Raw genomic sequence first — 18,377 nt, forward strand, 5'->3', positions numbered from 1 at the left:
AAAAAATGTTTAGGGGTACTCTTATTCTGACTCAAGAAAATCACCATTTTATAGTTCAAATTGGGGGAAATAAATACAGTAAATGGGCAAAAGTACAAAGATTCACGAAATGTTTCGGGGTATGCGTACCCCTGCATCCCCCCAGAAAAAAAGCACTGTATATATTGAACTTGATAGCACTATGAACACTGTTCCCAAACAGTGCAATGCAGAACCTTCTGGTTTTATAAAACCTTTTTTTCTTATGTAGAGATCACAATATCCTCCTTTTGTAGCTATATTAAATTAACGTATACCTGGTGAGTCATATGCTCTTTGGTAAAACACAGCTTGTGTTTTCATTGAATGGATTTGCTCTGGACAGAATAAATACCTGGCCTAAAATGTTTGGAACAATTCTGCTTTCTCATAGCTACAGTCTGGCCATTTTCTGCAGAGAACTGTAAATGCATTGAGACCATTATTGCTGGGAAGACCCAACAGAGAAGCTGAGTTGGGTATTATAATCGCATTCCTTGAAGCCAGGTAATTAATTACAAGTTAAAACATTTTTTATAACGTTTTATGTATGGTTTGTTAACTAACTAACAATGCAAACATATTCATGTTACCTCAGAAGTAAATTCCATTCAGTTCAATGAAACTTAGTCCTGGGTATATGATCCTATATACCCTTTGCAAAGAGTAATCCCCACTGAAATCTTCATGGGATTTACTTTTGCATAAATATGCTTAGGGTATTTTTTTTAACTCTCACTGTGCTTTTCTTAATGCAAACACAGCATAATCCAAGCATACATATAAAATTATGGTTTTCTCTCAGCATTAGTCATCAAAATCTAAAAACATGCAAAGAAAAAAGTGTATTAGTACAGTATACTTGATCAAATATTTAATACATTATTGAGATAGTTTACCCAATACTATTAATATACTCTTCTATGCAGGAAAGCATATATTCATGTAGAGTTTGGTCAAGACTACATCAATGCTAGTAGTCATCCTAATGACTTAGCAAGATTGTTGCTGGAGCCATATGATAAATTAATTCATATCGAGAAGGACTTCCTTTCTTACCGGTATAAAGATCGTAGTACTGAGGTTTTGCTGATACGTGCAAATATTCACAGGTAAGTCCATAATAGTCCTTGATTATTCATTTGAATGTAAATAGGCAGAGACCCAAAGGACAATTTTAAGATAGCTCAAGAATTTACGGTCACAAAGTGGATTTCCTCCCTCTCTGCAACAGGTATCCATGCCACTTCTTGAACCACTTGCAACTACCTTCAGCTTTAAAGTTCTTTTGTCTTGCAGTATAGGAAAGAAGCAACTTGCTGTTAAGAACACACACAAATCTAAAGCACATGCTGAGCAGATCTTTGGAAACTGGCCCGTGGATATTTTTTAAAAACCCACACGCTAATTGCTTCAACTGCTGATTATTTCTGGCTTGCTTTTTCAACATTGAGTCTAAACAGTTACAAACAAAAACTGAACTTCTTCATTGCATCTGAATCAAATTGCACAAGCAGTGGCTGAAACGCAAGAAAATGTGCGTGAAGCTGACCCACATTAGCCTGGTTCACATGCAGTGGGAAGCCAAATCATGGCTAAGCATGCTTATGCAAGTACAGGTCCTCACAGTGAAATTGTGACCTCTTTCCTCCTCCTCCAGTCCTGTTGCAGTTGCACTGTCAATTATATGCAAGCTGGGTTCATGGTTTGTCTCGCTCCAGACAAACCACCAGCTGTAATCAAGCTTTGTTCTTGGTTTACTACTCATGGTTTGCTTGAGAGAAATAAACCACAGTTTTGCACCTAATTCTAAGGGAAGCCATAGTTTAGCTCAAGGTAGCCAGGCAGCAGCAGGTCCAGTGGAGGAAGAATGTGTTCACATGAAGCCTTCTTGTGACTTAGCAGTTTGCCACCTAGGCCATGAGCAGAAACTATTCTTAAGCTTTGATGGGAAATACCTGCTGTATTCATATTATTTGCTGGATCACAAGCTGTGTGTAGTAGTTCTAATATTTACCATTCCTTTTTGAATACAGTGGTACCTCGGGTTACAAACTTAATTCGTTCCGGAGGTCTGTTCTTAACCTGAACCCGTTCTTAACCTGAAGCACCACTTTAGCTAATGGGGCCTCCTTCTGCAGCCGCACCGCTGGAGCACGATTTCTGTTCTCATCCTGAAGCAAAGTTCTTAACCCGAGGTACTATTTCTGAGTTAGTGGAGTCTGTAACCTGAAGCGTATGTAACCTGAGGTACCACTGTACTTCCATTTACAGTGGTAGCTCGGGTTACAAACACCTCGGGTTACAGACTCCACTAACCCGGAAGTAGTACCTCAGGTATGAATTAAGTACTTAACCCAAGGTACCACTGTAATAGTAATCCTGACTGAAAGTAGTGATGTACAATATCCGGAAATGTGAAAGCACATAAGTAACTTTTCTTCTGTGGACGCTTTCAATAAACATCTTACATGTGTGTGAGAGTGCATGCATGCATGCACACATACACTTGGCAGTTTTAAAAAATAAAATACTTGTATCATTTAATTGGTTGCCTTTAGTTAATGGTGGTTATCTCTTTGAACACAAAATTGGCACATGCTGCTAAAACTGCAGGAAAAAAACATTATCTGGTTATCTTTCTAAGTAAATAAATTATCAAGGACTAAATACCATTTTTGAATAATTTTAAATGTTGCTTTTTTTCTTTGCTTTTTTACAGGATTCTCGGAAAACATGCAGTATACAAGGTAGACAAACAGAGTCATTACCTTGATGCTTACAGGTTAGCTCAAGAAGCAGTATCACAAATGGAAGAGCTTTTTCGATATATTAATAATGTGATTCCAGTTAATGAGGTAGGTAAGGTAGTTGTGTCTTAAAATCAGCTTGTAGTCTTTCGCACATTTAATAAGGAGTAAGTCCCATTGAGCTCAGTGAAGTTCGTTTCTGAGGGGACATGTATAAGACTGCACTGTGGAGACTGCAAAATGTGGAGACTGTTGACAGTCAAATGAGAGCGTTCAAAGTCCCATCCAAATCTGGTGAAAATCTGAAAACACAGAGATAAACCAATGGAGGCAGTTACTCAGTGGTTATTATCTGCATTCCTTATTGCAACTTCAAATTGGGGACATTTCGGGTCATATTCAACTAAATTGTTGTGCTAGTGGAAGCCTGCTCAACGATTCCTGCTAATGCATCAGGACTTTTCTCCCTCTCCTGCCCCAGCGTGCTGCCCCTGCCCTCCCCAAATCTACTCCAGAGAGTTGGGAGAATCCTAGAAGAGCTGCATTGAATACAAGCATTGGCAGGAAATTTGGACAGGTCTTTGTGGCTGTCAGCAGCCTTCACATTTGTAAATATTACATGCCGTAGTAAGTGTCACTTTGAAAAGCCGCAAACGATCCGCCCTTCTCTATTCTTTTTTTTCCCTTCATTTTTTTTCTTTAAGAGATCTGTGTTTCCCACCCCAAGAGAGCAGTGGCCTTTTATTCTTCAGGGTGCAAGATTTTCACTCTTCTCACTCTATCTCTGATGTGTTTCATCTTGCCATCCACCACAGTCCTAGAATCTGGAATGTTCTTTTTAACTCAGTCTTATTTTTGCATTTCAGACTAAAAATATAAACACTCCCTTGATGAGAAAACTGGCTAGCATGAAGGTGACACTTACAGAGATCATTTTGGATATTTTTGTTCTCATCAATATTGAGAAAAAAAAGAAAGAGGCCAAAGCAGATGAGATTGAGCAGATTATTGAGGATTTTGTGAGGTTTACGCCTGATGTTGCTTCTGTTGAGCAGGTTTGTGTGTCATTGCTTTCCTGTGGTTTGGGGTATAATCGTATATGCACTTATTTGGGAATAAGACAATGATAGGTCTTACTTCAGCATAGGATTGTGCTGTGACTTCTATCAAAGCAAACTTTAGAGAATCATCAGTACAGTGGTACCTTGGTTCTCACACTTAATCCGTTCTGGAAGTCAGTTCCAAAACCAAAGCGTTCCAAAACCAAGGTGCGCTTTCCCATAGAAAGTAATGCAAAACAAATTAATCCATTCCAGACGTTTAAAAGCAACCCCTAAAACAAGAATTTAACATGAATTTTACTATCTAACAATACCATGGATCCATAAAATGAAAGCAATAATCATTGTACTGTAAAATAAATAAGAGAGTATTGTAGATGATAAAATAAAAATTATTCTTTTTTCTTACCTGCGCTGATGATTGTCATTGTTTGGATGGGGGTGCTTTTATCCATTTCCACAGTCACACAATCAATCAGTAGCTGAGCTAGGTTCCATACAGTCACAAAAACAAATTAACCGAAAAAGCCTCAAAAACAAAAACGCAAAATAAATAGCAGAAACAAAAACGCCAAACTTAATCCGTTCCGGAAGTCCGTTTGACTTCCTAAATGTTTGAAAACCAAGGCGCAGCTTCTGATTGGTGCAGGTGCCCCGGAAACAATAGCCGACAGCCGCATCGGACGTTCAGCTTCCGAAAAACGTTTGAAAACCGGAACACTTACTTCCAGGTTTTTGGCGTTTGAGAACCAAGGTACCACTGTACTCCGTTTCTGAAGCATTGGATCATTTTTGTTGTTCATAATGTTACCAGTTTCCAGCATATTAGTTTTATTTCTTGTTTTCTGAATTCTGACAGGCATGGTTAAAACTCAGCCGCACAATTGGCCATAATGCCCAGGCTCAGCTAACAAGCATACAAAGTCTTTATACTGGCTGTCCTGATATCAGAGCCAAGTACCTCTATCTCACTGGGAAGTGTTTGCGTTTAATGGCTGATCATACAAACCCCATCTTTACAGATGTTCATTGGAGTGAAAAGGCAGCGGTACGACATATTTTTCCTACATTTAATCAAAGCGTTAATGGAAGTGGGGAAATGAACAACTTCAGAAATCTGTTTTCAGCTTATTCCACATTTTTATTTGGTGTTTTATTGTGTCCTGTGTGGATTGTGAGCGCGTGATTTTACAAATTGGAATAAGTTTTGGAATAAATGTGGGGTTTTGTGGAGTTGTGGGATATAGATATTGAAAATAAATAATCATTTGTGTGTGTGTGATAAAGAGGGCATGGGGGTGGAGGTGGATGGGTGGCAACAAGAGAAACAACACCTTGCCCTGAAGTGAAAAGTAATACAGAGGCATGTTGGTGTCATAGTTCTCAAGTACTGTAATTAAGATCATGCTCAATTTGCACCTCACAGTTGCTTGAAACCTCATGTTTAAGGGAAATAGATTGCTTGTCCTCATTGTGTCCTCTGTATATTTTGGACTACAATTTCCATAAGCCTCAGCCAGGGTCAATGGTCAGGGATTGTGGGAATTGGGGTCCAACAACATCTGAAGGCATCAGGTTAGGGTATTATGTCCCAGAACAAAGTCCAAGAGATGCATGACCTGGAGAATGATTTGGGGTAAGATTAGAATTCTATGTTTTGGTAGTACATTGGTCAATCGTTGGAAGCTGAAGCAAATGTTTAAATCCTTTCTTGGTTATGCCATTCGTTAAAACTGAGCAGGAAACCAAAGATAGAAATTGGAAAAGTGACTACACTGGTCTAGTCTGCATAGACCTCATTTGGTTACCAACTGAACTACAATTTTTTGTTCTACTTGAAATAATGGTTATATATATTTTTAACCAATTCAGCATAAAAATAAGAGATATAGCAGATTTAAGAATAGGAAACCCTTAGCAAAACATTTACATATGAGCAGTCCTGGTTCTTGGCATGGCAGGTGGTCTTTTGAATGCCATGTTAGTATGTTGACACACATTCAAATGCCAATTAAAGCAGGGGTAGTCAACCTTTTTATACCTACCACCCACTAATGCATCTTTCTTGATTGTAAAAATTTCCTTACTGCCAACCAGTACTCGATGAGTGGAAGATTCAGCTTGTGCTGTAGAACCCCCTACCGCCCACCTAGAATCCTGAAACGCCCACTAGTGGGCGGTAGGGACCAGGTTGACAACCTGTGAATTAAAGGTTCCATGTTGTTACTAGAGTGCCACATCAGACAAAGAAGGAGCTTGTGTGTGTGGTCAACATTGCATACCATACTAGGACTGGGCTTTATGTATGTGTTCGCACATTTCATGCATTACATTTTGACAATGCTTTGTTTGTTTAATTCTTTTGTGATGGATAGGAGGAACCTAAACCTGTTCTTGAGAAATCCCCCTCACCAGAATCAGAAGCAAAATGTGATGAAAGTGAAACACCAACTCCGGGTTTGCAACTTACCAAAAAACAGCTTGATGATTACAGGAGGAAAGCAAGTGAATTAAGGGTACATTTATGTAATAAACTAAGTACTTTATATATACATATACACACAAACATATATATATAGTAAACTCTAAGTTTAGGACACGTCAGGTCAATACTATAAAGACAGACAGTGAGGAGAAAGTGTTTAGGACATTTCCACTTCACTGTAGAATACTTTTATAAGATAACACATAAAGTAGAATTTTAGTTAAGAAAGTAAATAGTAAAGAATTTGAACAAGCTATGGAGGAAAAAGCTAAAAATTTATTTGCTCCTAATTTTCCAATTTTTGTATTTGATTTCTTGGTATGTTGGTTTCTAAAAGCCTTTTGTAAAATGAGATGAAAATTAGAACTGGACCCTTTCCTCTCTCTTTTTGGAAAGTAGTTTTTAAAAAGAAATATAAGCTCATATTGATCTTGCAGTTCTCATATTAATCAATTTTAATTACTTTGCATCACCTTTTCATCACTTTCCTCATTTATAAAATGTTTTGTTCCTGTATTTTTGTTCCATGGATGAAGAGTCAGAAAAAGGAAGCCCAACAGGAACATGTATTTATTTTGAGCTAAATGGAAAACAAAACCTAATGGAGCCCTAATAGGATGCTCTGAGGGACAAAATAGCATAACTGAGAGCCCAGTTTGAAACTCTCAATTTATGCCCATTTGTCTTCTCTAGAAACATTTAATCTTTTCCATTAAGAAAATATGAGATCAGAATGTTTTATCTTCTTTGAAGTGATAAACTACTATTTATGTTGGATTTATGTAGTTTTAGCAATATTGAATACATAGGATTCTGATCTTTGCTATATAGCGGAAACAGACTTGGACCCAAAGATACCTGTTTCAGTCAACGGAGGTTTTGCTGCAGAGCATTAATGTTGCAATGAATAATAACATGATTGATATCCTGGCTGCTGCTAGCTTGGAAATGGTGGAGTGCTTTGGACGATTTGACTCCGTTTCAGCAAGTCAGTTTTTGGCCCTTTATCAGGTGAGACAACAGCTACTTCAATTAGCCCTTTAGTACCATAATCAGCCAAGTCAATCTTAAAAGTATTAAGAACATGTGAATTCAGACGGTGATGTTACTAAATAAAATTATTTATTTTATGTGGTGGTTTCTATTCCCATGTGATGTAATTATTACTTTAAATATGTAGCAAACATAAATTAAGTCTTGTGCAAGCGTAACACTTGCAATCGACTGTCAGTGTTTCAATGCTTTGGAACATGTATTTTGGGAGCTGTGCACCAGATCCGACCAAATGCCAGATCCTAAAATCAGGCTGACTCAAGTCAACCCAGGATTCAACGAAATTGGGGTGGGGCATCCCTGGATCACCTTGAACTTGGGTTGGATCCATCTGGAGCGATCCAGGGCTGTCAAAAGGGAAGGGCAGCTTGGTGACGAAGAGAAGGAGGGAAAAGGAGACATTCAGATAGCCCCCAACCACATGATTAATTAGTGAAAAAATTCCTTCTGTCTTCCTAAAACTTTTGCTGAAACACTTTCCCATCAAAAATGACTAGCTGAAACCTCCAGTTTATGGCATTTACATAATTTAAGCAACTTTTCGATAAATGCTTTGTGCGTTTTGTCTCTTCTTGTCATCTCCTTAATCTGCCACCTTCTCAGGTATTTGACTCCTCTTTTCATTCTCCCCTTAACGTCTGCCCACCCTGCCCCTCTCTGTAAGATCAAAGCAGATCAGTCAATGGTAGCCACACACCCATTTTTTAGTTACAGATAGGTAGCCGTGTTGGTCTGCCATAGTCAAAACAAAATAATAAAATTAAAAAATTAAAAAATTAAAAAATTAAAAAAATATATTTTTTTTATTTTGTTTTGACCCATTTTTTAATTTGTCCACCCTCACCCTTCAATCCTAGTGATGTTAATTTAGCTCAGCCAATCACTGGCAGAAGTTTATCACCACCAGTACTATCCCTTCCTTACACCAATAGCTCCTTAGTCAACTATATGAATATCATTTAACCAGACGTGGGGTGGGGGGGCAGCATTTCAGTGAAGCACATTTATGGAGCGATCATTCCACAGAAAGAAGCTGAATAGCTAAGAAAACCCATTCTTAGTATTTTGATGTCAGGGCTTCTTTACTGTGAATGTAAATAATCACCGTATCGGGGCCACTTCGTTTCATGCTTTCTTGAAAGGATTTTCATTAGAAATCTGTTTTAAAACATTTGCCAAACTAGACTTGTATTAAAATGTTGCAGAGCTGTTCAGCATCACTGATGATGAAAAACATCCTGCTAGCAGCTACCCTGAACACCAGCAAATCACAGCTGGCAGCGATGCTGCATCTGCAGCACCACTTGCAACAAAAAGGAGATGTTACATGCAGTCTTCTAAAAAATGTGGAGCACAGGTTGGCTGCAATCTCAAAGGTAACTTGGTCAGTTAAAATAAAATTGCAATTTCTCATCCAGCTAAGGATCTATAGGACCTGAGAATGATCCCTAGCTGTAGTGGAACACCTGTTTGGAGCATATACAATCATTTATTCTCTTGCCCTACAAATTGTGTGTGTGTGTGTTGTATATATTGGAATATAAAGCAGGTAAGAGCATTAAAAGTTGGAGGGAAGAATTAAAAAGCAGTGATAGATTGTCTGAGCAAAATTAATTAAAATTTTTGCAACTTGCTCTGTTTTTTGTAATGTACATTTTCTAATGCACTGTAGTTCACAGATAGCGCTGCAGACTACTGTGTTATGACAAACTGGGCTCTTAGGGCTACTGCTCTACTGCAGCACCATCAGATGGTTAGGAGCAGGAGGGAACTGAATCACTGGCGTATATTTTACAAAAATATGGCTAATAAGAATTCTACAACCCAGCCATGCTATTACTTTGACACTTTGTCATGAAAAGATTAAAGTTATGTTTTAAACAGTCTGAAAATTTATTCACTGTTACCTTTTTTTGCATAGGCATGGGGAAATCTTTGCATTTCTCCACAACACTTTAACATCATGAATGAATTACCACCAAATTTTCATGTAATGATTCTCCAGCATTCAGAAGACAGGTATGAATATAGGTTCTCATGTTGGCACTCTTTTGCAATACAATTGCAGTCAGTGGAGTGGCGGTGCTTACCTGGCCTCTAATCACCACCGTTGTTGGGTTTACCAAGAGGGGGAGGGGTGATGCCAGGATGTTGTAAATGTACTAGCAGGAATACCGGATTGACTCTGCTGTTGCATTAACACCATGCTGGCACCGCCGCCATCTCACTCCTCTTCCTTCTCGCACACCAGAGCAATAGCAGAGGTGATAATTTCAGGAAAGCAGTGGCCCACCAGCCATTGCTGTTAGAGTGTCTGTTCCATATGCCATTGCTTTGGTGCAGGCATAAAATGTAACCATGACTGGTTAGTGCAAGTCATAGTTTGTTTCTTCATCCTGTTTACGATCTCAAATATCTAATTTGGTTTAACTGGTCAAGCCTTGCTCTCTGAGGCTGTTGATAGAAAGACACCAGCAAAGGCTGTTTGTCATCTAGCAAACAGGAGCAGCATTGTTAGCATAATTCAGCTTTTCTCAGCCTGGTACCATCCAGATGTTTGGGATTACAATTTCTATCATCTCTGACTGGAGCTCCTGAAAGTTGTTCAGCGAAACATCAGGGTGGCACCAGGTGGGAGAAGTCTGAGGTAAACCATGGTTTCATGTTCTGGTCTGTAGCCAATCCTTCACCATAGCAGTGTTAGCCAAATCTTACTCCTATTTAAAGGAAAAGATACCATGGTTACATATTTCATTTTTATAGGGCCATGCTCTTCAGCTGCTGTTTCAGTAAAACATAGTAATTATAGTGTAAGCAAAGAGAAATAGCTGTGCCTGGCCTTTGTTAGAATCAAACCCACCACTGAACATCTGCCTGTTGCATCCCAAACTGCTTCTTGGCTGCCTCTGTGCACTCATATCATTTCAATATCGTTTTGCCGTTCATGTGATATCTTTTCCTTCAGCGACTTCCAGCAGCTGCTGTGTACCAGCTGTTTTAACTATATATGATATGTATGGTTGTCTCCAGTACTTCAGGCCCTTTCCCACTTTGAAAAGATGGGTTTGAAGGAAAGGTGCATTTGCTGTCACATGTTTTGAAGATTAGGTGCTCCCTGTTGGATGACTACAGTTAACAGTGATAGTATTTGAGGATAGTATTTGTCCTCTGGCTTTCCACTATTTATTTATTTATTTATTTATTTATTTATTTATTTATTTATTTGCATTCTTTCCATTTTTATTTCAAAGCCGGGAAGTGTGTCACAGTATTTCTGATCTATTATATTTTGCTATGAATGTGAAGAAAGAGGTTTTAAAAAACATGACAGAAACCATCTACCACCCATCCCACTTGAGCACCTTCTCCCAGTTTTAGTTGTTCTGCTACTCTGGATTCCTTACCTTTCTCCAATGAATTCTCCTTCCTTCCCCAACAAATGCAGGGAAAGTAGAGTTAAGGATCTCAAAAATGTAGCACAGACTTTTTCAAACTACACACAGGTCCCACTATCAGAACACTATCTGCAATTTTAGACACCCAAACATAAAAATTATGACCAAACGTTGCTACATTCATGGCCGATTCAGAGTTTGCCCACTTCCTTCCTTGCTTGTGCAAAATTGTGGCAGCCATTTTGGGGAAGGAGCCATGGATAGAGGAATTGGGCAGAGGGATAGGACAAATCAGGGAGCAGGAGGGAGCAGACAAATCAGATATCCCTTTGTCTCTTCTTTCCTGTTTGGCTGCAGCCATTTTAGGAGGAAACCATGGTGGGAGGGGAGAGACAGATCACAGATTAGAAATGTTCCCATGGGAAATAATAGGAATCATCAACTCATTCTGTAAACACTTGCCTAACGAATGATTTGTGGGAATGCATTGTGTTTGGAAAGCGGGACATGCACATAACCTACTATCATTTGGAGTATTGAGGTAGTTAGGTACTTGCATCGCATTCAGTTATAAATTTATGTTGGATAAGAAGGGAATAAGGCATTATCTGAGGGAAAACGGTCTTCTGACAAAATTGATTTGATTGTTTTCTTCACTAGATCTTACTTGTATGGCGCACTACTTGAGAAAGTGAAATTGACCAACCCAAAGGAACAAAAGGACCACAAGGAAAAGGGTGGACAGCAGAAGGAAAAGAGTGGGCAGCAAAAGGAGAAGAGCGGGCAGCAAAAGGAGAAGAGTGGGCAACAAAAGGGAAAAACTAATCAGCCAACTTGTAAGCTTTCCTAAGAAGTGCAGTTTCAATTATGGTTCTCTTTTGTTGGGCTGGACTGAAACTTCACACATGAATATTTGGGGCAAAAATGTCCTATATTTGAGGGAACCAAATTATGCCCTTGAGAGCCCTCTTCCACTCAACTTTATTTGCTTTGTGATTGGCAGCAGCTCCAGCTCCACTTTTTAAAGCGCACGTTCTAGCTGGGAACAGTATTCTCAGCCAGCTGGAGGATCACCTCATGAGCATGATGAAGTCCCAATGCCACCTACCCATTCAGAGTAGGGACACTTGCTCTCCCCTCAGTTTCTTGCTGAAACATGGAAATATTTTTTAGCCCCAGGTAGTATTGCATAGAAATACAACTCATCATGTGGAATTAAACCGTTTGAATTCCTGGTGCAAATGTTAAATTGGTGACCACAGTGAAGGATTAGAATTGAATCATCCCAGCTCCATGACTCATGCATCCCCAAGTTATCTTGGTTCACAAAGGTTATAACATCACCTAATTTATTTAACACTACTACCACTGCTGCAATAATTCAGGCTCTCTTGTGCATGGATCCTTTCTGTATGCCTGGATATGGAAAATGAAGATGCATTGCATGTTTTAAAAAATTACAATGCATTGTAAGTGTCAAAATGCTTTTAATAGGTTTGTATTTTAATTTACATCAGTGCAGGCTAAAATTGTGCGATCCCAGGTGAATTCTAATACTTTGATGAATTTGCTGGAGAAGGTAAAGGTTTTGAAAGATGAAAGGATGAGGAGTCTTCGGAGACAACCATCACCAGAGAGAAGCCATGAAGACAAAAATGAGTTTCAAAAACTTCAAGAATCAGTCATCAAAGTAGAAACAGGAAGAAAAAGTACTGTAAGAACTGCACTTGTTCATATTGGTGTTTTCACACCTGATGTACTGAGATAGTAATGTTTAATAACTACTTTTTCCTCTTGTGAATACAGCATAAGTTGTTGTCCATAATAATTTCACTAGTGTCATCTAGTACCCAGACAAATGAGCGGGGTATAAATAATATAATTATTATTTTTATTATCCCTAGGGCATTGGTCTTCAACTGGGGAGTCTGTTGTGGAGGTGGGGAGTGATTAACAAAATCAATCTGGGAATATTCCCTCAGTCACACAGATTAGGACATTCCACACCTCTCCTCAGCAGAGTTTCTTTTTCTTTGAGAAAATTAAGGGGCTCACTTAAATATAAACTAAGCTTTAATAATAAATAATAATAATATAATATATTTTATTATAATGAATATAGTAAAGAAATAATAAGCAAAGTAACGATAATGAGAGAAACTAAATACAACAACATGAGGCAAGTCTGAGGCAAGAAAAAAAGAAAAGACAGTTGGTCCCTCTTATTTGAAACTTAATGGAACATAATGAAGGGAGGGGCTGATTCCAGAGCATGACACACAAGCCCCGCCCACCAGATACCAAACATTCCACTGATCAAATTAGGCTCCAGGGTTTTTCTTACAGAATCAGAACTAGGGGTGTCATCTGATTCTTCACACTGGTTTGGATCCCAGTTTGATACACTAATCACCTGCACCATTTTGCTTCAGTTCCCACTTTGCTATTTTTAACTACTCCGAATCTGGCCTTTTAGCTTTTAGAAAATAATGTTATTAATGACATCCTAATGAATACTATTATAATGTTATTACAAAAATACGTGCATGGGACTCAATGAGACAGAAGTAAAAGTAAATACAAACTGGTTGAAAGGAAATCCGCAGAAATCCGCTGCAAGCAAGACTGCTTCATGAAGAGAGCAACCAAGAAGACTACAGGCCAGTCCGATGCTCGGTCTGCCTGTAGCGAATTCCACCACCATCTTTAGCCAGGACCCACCATTGGGTGACTGCCAGATCTAAATTCAGTCATAACAGCAGCACTGCCTAAATCCTAATATAAGACAAACAATTAAAAATTGAGTATCCAAAAGTATATTTTGGCTAAAGATGGGTCCCTGGTCCAAAAAGGTTGATGACTACTAATCTAGTGGATTATTTTATAAATATTACAGCTATTGCACCAGTGTTTTCATTAGAGAACACATTATCAAATAAAATAACACATACATAAAAATAAGGTGTAACGTTGTTTAAAGGTGATTGTTCAGTTTAGACCTGGGATAGTTTAAACGTTACTAAATTTTCATGACTGTTCTATTTCTATTTGGCTATTCACTTTTCCTTTCTGTCTTTGATATTCTTATGCCTTCTAACTATTTTTTAAAATCAATCAATCACTGTTTTACTTTATATCATAGGAAACAGAAAATGAAGATGAAGAACATTTTATATCAGAATTCCAGGCTATCATGAAAGATGTAGAAGAATATCTGAAACCTGTATTGTCACAATTTGATTTCTCTGAGCTGAGGTATTTTTTTCAAATGTTTTCTCTTAAGTATTTGTTGCATATCTTTAGGCACCAGGCAAAAACATTCCTCTTCTCCCAAGCCTTTGACTAATTAAACAATCTCTGGCCTTTTAAACAGTGGGGGGGGGTGTATTATTTTGTTTGTTATTGTGGTGTGTATTTTTGTGTTTTTATACTATAAACCACCCTGTGACCCTTGGATGAAGGGTGGTATATAAATTTAATAAATAAATGTTGTCCCCAGTTTCTGAAGCAATTCTGATATAGTAAAGGAAGCTGACAAAAGCACAGTTGTTTTCATTCTGAACAAGTAGAACTGCAAACAGGAATCTAAGAGGCCATTTTAGTACCCCATTTTATAGACCATTACAAGAAAAACCTGTCAAACCTAATAAAAGAAATTTCTTATAGAAGTGCAGGAGCAACTCTGCACCGTAGGAGATTTCTGCTTCCTCTGAAAAGACACATCTCAGACAATCTTTGGAACCTCATTTTTTCAGGCATTGGCAGTGTCACAGTAAGGTATTTTTCCAGTAGCCACTACTGCCAGTGATGTGCTTGGTTCTTCTTGGTCCCTGTAGCACCTGCTGCCTGGAGGTAGAAGCATCATCTGTAATTTTATACCAATTTATTCAGGTCACCATCAGAACTATGCAAGTCTATGTTAACCTTAAGTAAAACTATGAGAATGCGTGTTTCTCTTGTATGATAAAGCCAGGTGAGTTCTGCTTTTCCTATTGCAGGTAACATGAAACAAACTGCAAGTATTTGATTCCTGTTACTGTTCTTTAAAAAAATTATAAGCTGTACAATATTTTAAAGACCTGGTCTTTGTCTCCTCAGGCCAAGTCCAGCAGTCTCTCCAGCTGATTCAGGAAAAGGTAAAGGTGACTCAGGTAAAACTAAGGCAGGTGACTCAGGAAAAGGCAAAAAAGGTAGTCCAGGAAAAACTAAAGCAGATGGCTCAGGAAAAGGCAAAGCAAGTGAGGCAGGGAAAGCAAAAGCTAAAAATAAGGAGAAAGCCACTACAGCTCCAGGTATGTCTTAAGTTCTAAAGCATATATATAGTGTCAGATGATTTATCTTCTTGATAAATAGTTTGCTACAAAATTTCAAAGTATAAAGTATTGTATTCTCAGGTTTGCATAAGTTATCTGTGATTTCTGTAATTATGCACTTTCGAAGGCAGATTGTTTTGTTTATATTTAACCACGATGACAAACCATTGCATGCTTGTGAATCCTCTTCCCATTTCCCAATAGTCCATGCATGTTGGGAGGACAATAGAAATTTCCTTTCCTGGTTTATGCAAACCATAGGTTGCTCACAAACCAGAAGCCCAAATAATGCTTTCATCCTATGGTTTGAGCAAATTACAGATTTCTAGGTGTGGATGAGGCAATGAACTATGGTTTGTCTCAATCTAGGAGAAGACACTTCTAATCTCCTCCCTTTGCATGTGCAAGAAGCAAGAGAGAAAGTGTGCAAACCCAAGACTCAGTTTATTGTGCTTGAATGTAGCCATTATATTTGGGTGTAGAAATAAATGTTGACTTCTGAGTAATTTATGGCACTGGCTACCTCCGAACCAAGAAGTCCTATATTCTGCATGATTTTCCCAGGGGCTTCCCAAATATATGTGTGTGTGTGTGTGTGTTTAAAGACTTCATTTATCTCTTCATCTTAATTGGGGATGAAAACAGAGTCAGTTTATCTGAGCAGAAGGGGAAAAGGCTTCCCATTTAAGAACAGTTGTTATTTTTTTATTGAGAATTATTTTTCTTTCCCATTTTTCCTATGTTCAGCTGGCATTGAAGATATAGGAGAATGCATAATACTACTGGTGGACAAATGTCTTTTGGAATTTCCTTTGGAGGGTCTGAATATCTTTCAAGAAAAGACAATAAGTTCTGTGTCCAGAGACTTTTCTCTCCAAATGTTCTACAACCGCTTACATAAAGACGAATCAGGTACAGACAAGTTTATATATATTTGCAAATATAATCTTAGATAGATAGATAAGACTTTGAATCGCTTTTTGATGATAGTTGCTATCACGATGATATATTTTACATTTCTGCTTAGGGAGCAGGCTTGTACCTCACCATTAACCATCTCAGCGTTCCTTCCAGCTCTACAATTCTACAATTTTATGATTCTATTATTCTTATGTAGAGACTCCTGTGAAAAAGTATTGTGGTGTTTCAACCTGTGTGTACAATCAATGTTAGAATGCAAATGTTAGTTATCAGAAAAATTACTCGTAATAAGCCTTCAGACTATCTCTGTAATTCACATATATTGATGACCACGAGAAGTATGTCACTCTCTGAAAAACATTGCAGGGATTGGGGAGAGGGTGTCATATCTTATTCTAAAGATGATTGTGCTTTTAACATTTTCAGAAAATGAGTTCAAAAAGGATGGGAAAAAAGAATCAAGACCAAAAGGTGAACACAGAAAGAGTATGAAAGTAGTAAGTATATATTTTTGATGATATCTGATGCATTTCTAAGCTGTATCATAATGCCCTGTTCAAGATCCAAAAACTCTGCAACTTTCTAATAGTTTAATTTTTACTTTAATATGCATATTAATGAAGCAGTTGTATAATGCATTGTGTTTGCATGTATCCTTGTTTCGTCTTGTTCTACCTTTAGTTACAAAACAAGACCTATAAACTTCACAATAATAATTCTCATTGTTGATCATAAATTCCTGCTGCACTTCTGGAGAAACAGCACACGTCAATATTCCTTGCGAATACTTTTAGTAATAAAGTTGCCTTGAAAAAGGGATCAATACTCTGTCCCAACCCAATAGACAATATAGGCAGTTTTGGCTGTCAAAAATCTTGGGAAATTCTTCAAGGGTGAATATAATTCTTCACTCCATCCTAGACCCTTTCAACCAGGAGTGTGGGAGCTGTGGACTTCTAGATTCTGTTGGACTCAGAGACAGTCCTACCATTAGGCACACTGAGACAAACACCTCAGGCGGCAGATGCTGAGGCAAGCCTCAGGAGTGAGATGCCAGGAAATAGGGCTATATGTGCTAGACAGCCTGATCTTCACCCCCTAAGCTAGACTTCTACCCTTGGGAGTTGCTGGGGAAACACAGCCAGATGGGCGGGGTATTATTATTATTATTATTATTATTATTATTATTATTATTATTACCCATCACTGGTGCTGAAGTAAGATTCAGCTATCAGTCCAGTAGGTTCTAGAACATGTAATGGAGGAAGCACAATCTGGTCCTTCAGCTCAGGCATCCAAATGGTTGGCCAGCTCTGGTTGGACTCCAGCTCCCATCACCCTTAGTCAGGGATGATAGGACTTGTTGTCCCACATCTGTAGAACCACAGGTTGTCCACCCCTGCTTTAGACAGCAAGTTCTGAGATATGGAGGCTGTTTGTGTTCTTCCTCCTTCACCTCCCCTATGCGTTCCTATTATTCCCAAGTCTTAATCTTAGGAAAGGGACTACAATAGGAGAAAACCATCAAAGTCCTAACAAAGATAGGGGGGGCATATAATTAATTTCTACCTTGGGCAGCAAAATAGCGTGAGCAATCCCTGTGCTTGAGAAGTAGTGTTGATCAGGAAATTTATTGATATTACCTCCCCACAATCACAACTGTGGCATGCACTCTCTGACATGATTTTTGTGGCAACTGGGATCTTCCACAAAAGTTATACACAGTAGCATTTTCCATGTTATTATGACAAAAACAGTGTTATGCAGTATTGATGGATGCTACTTAGGATTCCAGTCCTGAGCATGCTTGCCAGAGGGTGAGTCCCAATGGAGCTTATTAGGCTTTCATTCTGAGAAAAGAAGTTAAGAATTGTGCTGTGGGTGTTCTTTCATACTAAAGCTATGACTGTTTCTTATTCAACAGCCTAACCTTAACCGTGTTCTGCCACCCAACTGCCTTCCAATTGATATACATAATGTTAAATGTATCCTTTCAGAAGCTATTGATTAGGAAATGGAATACTTAAATCATGAGTTTTACATCCGAGCTGCCCGTTTCCTTGAGCTCAGCAATCAAGCCACATCACTGCTACTGTCTGTGTCAATTACTGAATCGTCTTCAGAGCTAGGAAAGCTTGTAGGGCAATCGGACTGGCTTCCCTGTGCCAGCTACTACTACTACTGTTGTTGCTACTAAATTCTGCAGTATTGCAAGTGTCAAAGTGTATAGAAAGTTTCTAGCTTTCACTTTGCTAACCTTTACAGTCGAGAGCAAATGGTGTGGAATTGGGGTGAGAGAGACCTTTGGACAGTAGAAAAGAATACTTGCTTTCTAGACAATACTTAAGCTGCAAAGATGGAAGGGAAGCATTTTCATCATG

General features: G+C 38.5%; 1 protein-coding gene across 4 annotated transcripts in view; it reads left to right on the forward strand.

Moving 5' to 3' along the window:
- The window catches only part of CFAP46 (cilia and flagella associated protein 46), an 82,099-nt gene that overhangs the window by 54,398 nt on the left and 9,324 nt on the right, over nt 1-18,377 (forward strand). For all 4 annotated transcript variants that reach the window (XM_081863126.1, XM_081863125.1, XM_081863127.1 and 1 more), the window contains 16 exons: nt 413-525; nt 948-1,130; nt 2,741-2,876; nt 3,635-3,823; nt 4,689-4,877; nt 6,205-6,345; nt 7,146-7,325; nt 8,573-8,743; nt 9,289-9,386; nt 11,423-11,598; nt 12,280-12,476; nt 13,905-14,017; nt 14,861-15,054; nt 15,823-15,987; nt 16,423-16,493; nt 17,921-17,981. In XM_081863126.1, coding sequence (XP_081719252.1) covers nt 413-525; nt 948-1,130; nt 2,741-2,876; nt 3,635-3,823; nt 4,689-4,877; nt 6,205-6,345; nt 7,146-7,325; nt 8,573-8,743; nt 9,289-9,386; nt 11,423-11,598; nt 12,280-12,476; nt 13,905-14,017; nt 14,861-15,054; nt 15,823-15,987; nt 16,423-16,493; nt 17,921-17,981 — 2,377 coding nt within the window. The remainder of the gene's footprint in view (nt 1-412; nt 526-947; nt 1,131-2,740; nt 2,877-3,634; nt 3,824-4,688; nt 4,878-6,204; nt 6,346-7,145; nt 7,326-8,572; nt 8,744-9,288; nt 9,387-11,422; nt 11,599-12,279; nt 12,477-13,904; nt 14,018-14,860; nt 15,055-15,822; nt 15,988-16,422; nt 16,494-17,920; nt 17,982-18,377) is intronic.

The sequence above is a fragment of the Podarcis erhardii genome, assembly GCF_964252035.2.
Source record: "Podarcis erhardii genome assembly, chromosome: 5".
Classification (NCBI taxonomy): domain Eukaryota; kingdom Metazoa; phylum Chordata; class Lepidosauria; order Squamata; family Lacertidae; genus Podarcis; species Podarcis erhardii.